Below are 9,256 nucleotides of genomic sequence, written 5' to 3'. Positions count from 1 at the left end.
TACGGGGAGGAGGCGCCTGCTCCTATACCCTCCGCCGAGAATGTGGTAGTGCGAAGGTGGAGGCATGAGGGGAGAGAAAAAAGAAGCAGGATGGTGAACGAGGTGGTGACAACAGAGACGAGGACCATCATTACCGTGCGGATGTATAGATGGCCAAATGGGTCGTGTTTGGCGAGCCGACCCGAGGCACGACCCATTTAATAGTGCCTGGGCCAACCCGGCACGAGCGTCGTGCGATGCTTCGGTAGTAGCCTCGGCCCATAGTGCTGTCCCGGCACAATTATTTTTTATTTTACAAAAAAACATATATACATATGTACAATTTATATTTAATATTATAAACACCTGAGAATGATGTTCTACTGGTTAGATAGCTTCGCCCAGTGTCTCCCACTCTTCTTCTATCAGGATGTAGGTTCAAACCTCACCTCCTGCATCGTGAAGGTGGAGGCATTAGGGGGTAGAGAAAAGAAGCAGGATGATGAACGGGGTGGTGGCAACAGAGACGAGGACCATCATTACCGTGCAGAGGTATAGATGGTTAAATGGGTCGTGTCTGGCGAGCCGGCCCGAGGCATGACCCATTTAATAGTGCATGGGCCAACCCGGCACGAGCGTCGTGCGATGCTTCGGTAGTAGCCTCGGCCCATAGTGCTGTCCCGGCACAATTATTTTTTATTTTACAAAAAAACATATATACATATGTATAATTTATATTTAATATTGTAAACACCTGAGAATGATGTTCTACTGATTAGATAGCTTCGCCTAGTGTCTCCCACTCTTTTTCTATAAGGGTGTAGGTTCAAACCCCACCTCCCGCATTGTTTTTTAACATTTATGCTAATTTAACCAAATAGCCCGACGGGCTGGATCGACACGATCAGTAGGCCGATTTAACCAAATGGCCCGACGGGCTGGCCCGATACGGTTAGCATGCCGATGTGCCGTGCCTGGCCTAGCGGGCCCGTGCCGGGTCGTTGTTTGGGCCTCTATATGTAGAGGTGTGGTTTAGGACGTGGAGGTTGGCTGCGCAGAGGGGACCGGCAGGTTAATTTTAAATAGATGTAAGAGCTTATTTGTAAAAAAATGACGCGGGACGACCGTTGAAACTGGTGTTTAAGTATAGTATAAATTACAATGGCGCTTGCAAGCGTCAAGGGATAAGAGGTATGCCTAACTTCACTTCTGTTCACTGTCGGTTAGGTTTTGCCTTTCACCGTATGATCCGATCGAATCCTAGTAAACACTTTTTTTCACTTTGTTTCTTTGTAATCTTCAAGTTTGGTTTGGTTCTATACCGTGTCTTAGACTATTGCATGTTATTATAGATCTTTAATAAGTCTTCTAATGTTTTCTCGAGGTGTCGATTTTCTTGACCATTATTTTCGCTTTCGTCTAAGTCCAAGTTGCGTTTAAATGCATCCTTGAACTATATTTATAAATATTAGCAAACAATGTTAGTATAAATAATTATGTTGACTATTAAACACCAAAACTCTGTTGTTAAATAAGTCTGTATATTTTTCTTACATCGCTGACAACACTTGTTGCTAGCACTGAAAACCCATCAAAGTTGTAGGCTTATCTACCAATTGCATGTTTATTTCTCACGATCATTATATTTAGACATGTTACGAGATGGGACGGGAAAACACATCTCAATCATCCCAATTCAGAACTTCAGCATATTCATCTCAGAATAATGTGAACGTGCTCACCCAAAAGAAATTTGTGCTTGTAAAGAAATAAAATGTATAGAAACAAAACAATCACCGCAAAAACTGATGTCCCAGCAACTTTTAGCACAATCCAGTGGCAATACATGACCAAATAGGCCCAGCAGCTCAATGGCCACCTAGTACCGGGCATTCTTCAAGACCGGATCATACGAGGTGAATTTCTAGGCCGTCTTCTCTTTCCACTATTCTGGATTTTTGGTTGACTGGTCACCAGTGCATACATTTTGACAGCAAATAGTTCCTTCGGGAGTTCCTTTTGGTCCTGTTTCATTTGCAGGATGAGATGGGGGTGATGGGAAAGATGAAGAATAAACTAACATCAGCACTAATGAATGCTTACCTTAACACTAAGGATATATAATCCACTCCTTTTAAATAGGTCCCTAAAGTATGCGTCTGATCTAGTGACACTGTTATCCACCTTATCTAACACAAACCCTGAAAAAAAAACATACCTTGTGTTCTCAGATCAACATCAAGCATATGATCTTCAAGAAGTATAACAATGCGATGTAACAATTTCAAGCTGAGCACAACACCACTTCTCCAAGAAAATATGCTGCGGTGGATAGACAAAGTATATGGTACAGCAAACTCACCATTTCTTGCAATGTTCTCTTTCAGAACAAAAAAACCATCAGGTTTGAGCCCGGCCTGGAAAGAAAATTACAAGTGTATGCCTAATTAGAATGCATTAAAATTGGAGACACTAGGGCGCTAATAAGCGCACAAACAAGCCATTTGGATGGGTTCTTTCAATTGAACGTCTAAAAAGAAATGGTCACAAATAGTATCTTATATAGGTGACCTGGCATTTTCTTAGAACATAGATTGATATACAATCAGAAACACAACATTTATCGATGTAATATCTGAAAAATATACAATGAAAATCTTTCTACCAGTGCAACAAGAAGTTCATCTGCAAGCCATTAAATCCATTGTAAAGAATTTCATAAAACCTAAAATTGTAGTATATCACTTATTTGCCAATACAATTGACAACTGTGCACTTCAAGTACAACCAAATAGTTCACTACAATCCAGCACAAAAGCAGTATACTATTGAAAATAAATTAATCAAGTCATAGTCAAGTCACCTTGGCACGATTAAAAAATGAAATGAAATCATCATCAGGAAGTTGCCCTATGCACCACTGAATCCAAATCACATCGTATCTTCCTTCCTCAGGAGTGAAGTCCTGAAGCAAGATGTAAACTAGATTATACACAGAGAAGGGGAAAACATTTTTCAAAGAATATCTAAAGAGCGATCACGATCTATGAGTACCACCTGAAGAGGCACACAGTAAAAGTTGGCAGCCTTGTGCGAGTCTTCTCCTTGGTCCATACATCCAGTAAGATTTTCCCGTGCTGCTTCAAGAAAATGAGATACTGGCTCAACAAGATCTACCTGCATTCCAAATTTCCAAAAAGGATAGAAACATAAGGCGCAATAAAAATATGATAGGTCAAACAAAAAACAATTTAATTGTGTATGAATAAGAAAAATACATAGGCAAGATGCTGCAGTTTCTGAGTATGCATTTATCTTCTGGATTACAGGAGAATAACGAGAGAAGACAAGTCGCATACCTCGTTGAAATGCGTAAGAAGAAAATTCTTTGTGACGCGTCCAATACCCGAGCCACAGTCTGACACAAGGATTTCACAAAATCAACATTAGACAGTAACTGTCATAGAGCGAAATCACTAGAACAGAACTCGCACAGAAACAAGCTCTACTGGCACTAGCCAAAGCTTCCTTGCAGTAATAAATAAACTCACCAAGCGCAACCAGATGACGCTTCGCGGTGCCGAAGCGATCTGCGAGGAGAGGGCGGAGGAAGGCGTCGCTGCCCTTGACATCCGCGTCGTTCACACACCCATAACCTCCCAGGACCCCCTCGGTCGACGCCTCCACGCCCTACGACACCAAATCGACCAAATTCTAAGCTAAATCCGAAGGCATGAATAAACATTTGGATTGGGGGTTTAGGGTTCAAGGCCCCGGGGAGGAGGAAGAGCAGGCGCTTTACTTGCCAGTAGGCGATAGCCTTGGAGTACCACTCCTTGCGTTTTCCGTCTCCGCCCACTTCCTCGCTGGCTTCGGCGGCGGCGGCGGGGGCCGGGGCGGCTTCAGCTTCCCCCGCGGTGGAAGCCGTGATGCTGGAACCGAGCTCTTCCGTCCACATCTCTGTGGCGCTGGAGAAGATGCGGCCGGCGGAATCGAATCCGCGGGAATCCATCACTCCGGCGGCGGCGGTGGCTGAGTGATGGGCGCGCGTCCTCGAGGAGAAGGGAGAGGGGTCAAAGGTGCGAGGGGTGAAGGAGATGGAACTGTAACCAGTTTATCCGCACTCATTCTACTCTAAATTTCTACTCTAAAAGAAATATTCTATCCTAGTCATCAACATTTTAAAATACAGTAGCCAAACTCCCGCATTCAAAACTACTCTATATCTCAACCCTATACAAACTACCACATTTTTTATCAATATATATCAAAAATTCCCACCGGCTGGCTGGCTGTTCACGGCTGTTCCCACCGGCTACAGTGCATAGAGTTGCCACCGGCCGAACTCTAGATGTAGCGTCCAAATCGCGGCTACAGTGGATAGAGTAGCACATCCAGTACGCGAGTGCAGCAAAATTTCTACGCTATCCTTTAGCGTTCGCGTGTCCAGCTCGTCGGTGCGGCTAGCCTTAGGCCGTGTTTGGAACGGTAGTATTTTTGCAGTTTTGAAATGATACTAAAGTATTTGATGATACTATAGTATTGAAACTTAAAAGTTGTTTGGTTTGTATAGTTAAAACTTAGTTTTAAATACCATAGTTTATCCAAAACCGTGATATTTTTGGAGTTTTCGAAACTTCACTCAAACCTCAATTTTCTTCTCTTCTCTCTACATATACTTTGTTTTTTCAATAGAACCAAACAGATCTCGGTTTTGAGCAATACTTCAGTTTTACTATAGTAAAGCAATACCGTAGTATTTATGTCATGTACAATTATAAACTATGGTATCTCAAAACTACAGTATTTTAAAACTGCATTTCAAACAGGCCCTTAGAAACTTAAATTACTCCAGGATTCTCCCAACATTGTGAGAAAAATGAGCTAATTTCTGGCTCAATCCTCGAAAATATCAAAATAAATAACCCTTAAACATACTACGTTCTTAAAATATAAACGGTCTTTTTTTCGTTTATTAGTTTTCCTTTATCTCTTTATCAAAGAGTCTGTTCCTTACAAAAGAAAGGAAACTTCGTAAAAAAGAGGACATGAGAGTTCTTAGCATATTATAATTAGCCTATAAAATATGGCAAGGTTTCACTAAAAAAAATCTGACATGTACCATCACCTTTAAGTGTCCAAAAGGTAACATCATATCTTAAATGTGATAAGAGATAAAAAGACCTTTATCATATCTTAAAGAGGACGCGAAAGGGCCTCTAGCCTAGTGGTTAAGGACTTCCGAGTAAGTCCCGGGTTCGATTCTCCTCGGGAGCGAATTTTTAGGCTTGGTTAAAAAAATCTCCTCGCTGTGTCCCATCCGCTCTCGGGTTACGATGTCCCGTGCGCCACCCTCCGGTTGGGCCGTTCCAGAGTGGACAGTTGACGTGGCCCGTTAGTGATAGGGGACCAGGGTTCGGGGATTTTCTCGGCCGGGACCATTGTTTCGGTCTCTTCTTGATATAATACCAGGAGGGCGGTCTTTCCCTCCCCGACCGAGTTTTTTTATATCTTAAAGAGGACAATGTATAAAAAAACATTTATCATATCTTATAAGTGACAAGGCAGAAATATGCATTTGTCGTATCTTAAAGGCGACAAGGCAGAAAAAAGATCATCATATCTTATAAGTGACAAGACAGAAGCACTTTCATCATAAATCTCAGGGCAATAAAGCATAAAAACACATTTAAGTTCGCTTGGCAAGCTGCATTACTTCAGCTTGTGCGAAAGAGGATGGATGTGTTTTTTCGCTTTCAGCTTAGAACTAAGAGAACGTTTACACGTATATCATAAACGATGTCCTCACATTGGCAATATTGCCAAGTTTGATTTCGGCAGTGTGCATTGTTTCATCTATGTGAAAGAAGGAGATGTGTTTTTCGCATTCGGCTCTTAAGAACAGAATACATGTTTCACACAAACAAAGCTCACATGTTAATATTCTTGCTATGTGTGTTACTCACAACTTCTGTTTCATTTGTGCAAAAAGAAGGAAGGTTCACAGGACTAAAACAAGCTTATTTACACATCCGTATTCTTAACTTTGAATGATAGTTCGTTACAAATGTCTCGTAAAACTAAATCTATAATTCATTTAGCTTTGGATAAGTAAAACATATTCAACTTTGGCATCCAATGTTACATGTTCTGTCACCGATGGCGAATAAAAAATTGAATTCTAACTATTCTAAGACAGCTTCGGTGAAACGATTGAATTGTCTATTCTAAGACAGCTTCGGTGAAACCTATCATACAAAATCTACACCTCGTCAAATAGGAAATATATTCACTTCAATCGTGCACCAACCAAAGGTAGAATATTATGCACATGATGAGCGCATCGTGAAGCTATGGGCCTGTTTGTTTCGGCTTCTGGCAACTTCTGGCCACCAAAAGCTGCTGCGAACTACCAAACACTCAGCTTTTTAGCCAGCTTCTATAAAATTCGTTGGGGCAAAAACCATCCAAAATTAACATAAACACATAATCGGTCGAGTCGTTGTAATAGTAGGAATCCGTCACTTTCTAAATCCTGAGTCCTATGAACAACTTTATCTTCCTCCACACGTAATCGTAATGATACTCAGATTCTCCCCACAGCCAGATTCTCCCTACAGCCAGATTTTCAGAAAAGCTGGTCAGAAAAAAGCTGAACCATGGTTGACTATCGACCTGATTGGTTGTCGGTCCGTCGCGCGCCTGGTCCCTCAGCGAAGGTCATTTCTGGCTTCTCCACGCATGCAAGCCGAACGGCAAAAAAAGCACTAAAGTGCATGCACGCATACAGTCCGGGAGGCATGGGACACGGCAACCAAACATCTTCTCGCACCCGGTCAACGCATGCCGGGAACCTGGGCGGGTAGAACGTGGCAACCAATCATGCGATATATATCTCCAAGGGTACCCTCCCATCTTCAAGCTCTTCAATGACTTTATTTTTCTCTTGGGCCTCGACAAGTTACCACCGAATTAAGCACAAATAGTTCTACCTCGTGCTTTTATTGTTCATCAGAGGCTTTGGATCACAGATCAGTAATATCTTTGATTTTTCGTCTCTAACACAACCTGAAGGTCGACATTCTCTTTGATAAACAGACCGTGCCATAACATTTTTGGATGTATTCGTCTAAAGTATTCATCATGTTGGTTTCCTCCCCATTGTTTTTCTAATACAATGATCTCCTTGTAGAGCTAGGAGATGGCCGCCGTGTGTCTTTCCTCTAGGTCAATTTGGGTCTTAAGATCCTTGCTTAGGGGTTAGGCCCTAGAGAATAGAATGGAAAAGTATTTTAGAAACTAAAGTGCATGTAAGCCACACACACAAAATTACAACAGGTATAAACCTTCAGACTAGCAAATGCAAGACATTCGGTGAGATCCCTTTTGTTGAGGCCAGTAAGCTTATGTTCAAGCATAGGCATATCGAAGCTACCTATTACTTCTCGTACAATGTTGATTTCATTCACGTCAGGCCTTATCGTAGCCCAAGACTTTAGCGAACATGGTCAACTAGGAGGCCTCTTCCAGAGTGAAATAAATCCTAGATGCTAGTTTAGTATGTTACTCATATTATGAAATTAGTCTTTGCATGTTTGATCATAAATACAACTTACTTTGGTATGTTACTCATATCATAAAATCAACATTTACATGTTTGATTATAGGATTGCAATTTACTTTTTATGTAATCTTCTATTTAAACAAAGGAATAAACCCTGAAAATATGTCAAAGTTTGTAGCATCAAAATAAGATAGTATTTGTCGGCGTTCCGAGACCGGGGGGTCCCTGGGCCGACGAGTGAATGTCGCCGCGTGCCCCAGCCCAGATGGGTCGAGCGCGAGGGCGAGCGCGAAGGGGGGAGAGCGAGGCGGCCGGAGACCGGCGTGAGAGAGGTGGGAATCCCGCGGCCTTCGTGTTCGTCCCGCGCCCAAGTCGGGTGCGCTTGCAGTAGGGGGTTACAAGCGTCCACGCGGGAGAGGGAGCGAGCGGCTCCAGGCGAGCGCCTGTTCTCGTCCTCGTCCCCGCGCGACCAACCTTCTCTAAGAGGGCCCTGGTCCTCCCTTTTATAGACGTAAGGAGAGGATCCAGGTGTACAATGGGGGGTGTAGCAGGGTGCTACGTGTCTAGCGGAGGTGAGCTAGCGCCCTAGGTACATGCCGTTGTGGCAGCCGGAGAGATCTTGGCACCCAGCTGGTGTGATGTCGTGGCCGTCGAAGGAGCGATGGAGCTTGGCGGAGGGACAGTTGTCGGAGCGGTTGAGCCCTTGCTGACGTCCTCTTGCTTCCGTAAGGGGGCGGAGAGCCGCCGTCGTCACAGAGCATGCGGGGCGCCATCATTGCCTATCTGGCGGCGCGAGCCAGATGGGACGCCGGTCTTGTTCCCTGCGGCCCGAGTCAGCTCGGGGTAGGGTGATGATGGCGCCTCCTGTCGACGTGGCTGGTCTACGCCCTAGGTTGGGCGATGTGGAAGCTCCTCCGAAGCCGAGGTTGAGTCCGAGCCCCCGGGTCGGGCGAGGCGGAGATCGTCATCTTCTGGGGCCGAGCCCAAGTCCGAGCCCTGGGTCGGGCGAGACAGAGATCGTCGTCTTCTGGGACTTAGTCCGAGTCCGAGCCCTGGGTCGGGCGAGGCGGAGATCGCCGTCTTCCGGGACTTAGCCCGAGTCCGAGCCCTGGGTCGGGCGGAGTTCGCCGTCTTCCGGGACTTAGCCCGAGTCCGAGCCCTGGGTCGGGCGAAGCGGAGCTTCCTATGGTGCCTCCGGCAGGGCCTGACCGCTTGTCAGTCTTACTCTGTCCAGTGGCACTGTAGTCGGTGTGGCGTAGGCGGCGCTGTCCTTTCGTCAGGCCGGTCAGTGGAGCGGCGAAGTGACGGCGGTCACTTCGGCTCTGCCGGCGGGGGGTGCGTGCCAGGATAAGGGTGTCAGGCCACCTTTGCATTAAATGCTCCTGCGACTTGGTCGGTCGGTGCGGTGACTTGGTCGGGGTTGCTTCTTAGCGAAGGCAGGGCCTCGGGCGAGCCGGGAATATGTTCGCCGCTAAAAGGGGGGCCTCGGGCGAGACGGAAATCCTCCGGGGTCGGCTGCCCTTGTCCGAGGCTAGGCTCAGGTGAGGCGTGATCGTGTCCCTCGAATGGACTGATCCCTGACTTAATCGCACCCATCAGGCCTTTGCAGCTTCATGCTGATGGGGGTTACCAGCTGAGAATTAGGAGCCTTGAGGGTACCCCTAATTATGGTCCCCGATAGTAGCCCCCGAGCCTCGAAGGGAGTGTTTGCAC

General features: G+C 45.3%; 1 protein-coding gene across 2 annotated transcripts; it reads right to left on the bottom strand.

Moving 5' to 3' along the window:
• Positions 1 to 1,661: 1,661 nt before the first annotated feature.
• Positions 1,662 to 4,100, bottom strand: LOC100193831 (methyltransferase). 2 transcript variants are annotated; one of them, XM_035963232.1, is made up of 8 exons: positions 3,782 to 4,100; positions 3,531 to 3,669; positions 3,386 to 3,397; positions 3,037 to 3,116; positions 2,843 to 2,944; positions 2,342 to 2,396; positions 2,083 to 2,180; positions 1,662 to 2,004 (listed from the first exon to the last, which is right to left on the bottom strand). In XM_035963232.1, exons 1-8 carry the CDS (start codon positions 3,989 to 3,991, stop codon positions 1,876 to 1,878), a joined length of 825 nt encoding a protein of 274 aa, XP_035819125.1. In that variant the 5' UTR covers positions 3,992 to 4,100; the 3' UTR covers positions 1,662 to 1,875. The 2 variants fall into 2 exon arrangements, with proteins under 2 accessions (XP_035819125.1, NP_001353970.1); NM_001367041.1 differs by having other exon boundaries at positions 1,694 to 2,004; positions 3,037 to 3,156; positions 3,339 to 3,397; positions 3,782 to 4,016.
• Positions 4,101 to 9,256: the final 5,156 nt, after the last annotated feature.

The sequence above is a fragment of the Zea mays genome, chromosome 1, assembly GCF_902167145.1.
Source record: "Zea mays cultivar B73 chromosome 1, Zm-B73-REFERENCE-NAM-5.0, whole genome shotgun sequence".
NCBI lineage: Eukaryota > Viridiplantae > Streptophyta > Magnoliopsida > Poales > Poaceae > Zea > Zea mays.
This window is presented reverse-complemented; position numbering and strand designations above follow the sequence as displayed.

What these genes read in the sequence shown, in the direction of transcription:
- LOC100193831 (NM_001367041.1), bottom strand. Translation starts at nt 3,991, where the DNA reads ATGGATTCCCGCGGATTCGATTCCGCCGGCCGCATCTTCTCCAGCGCC. An exon ending in TTTACTGTGTGCCTCTTCAG is followed by an intron (nt 2,945 to 3,036) that starts GTGGTACTCATA and finishes ATCTTGCTTCAG; the next exon opens with GACTTCACTCCTGAGGAAGG. An exon ending in CATTTTTTAATCGTGCCAAG is followed by an intron (nt 2,397 to 2,842) that starts GTGACTTGACTA and finishes TTTTCTTTCCAG; the next exon opens with GCCGGGCTCAAACCTGATGG.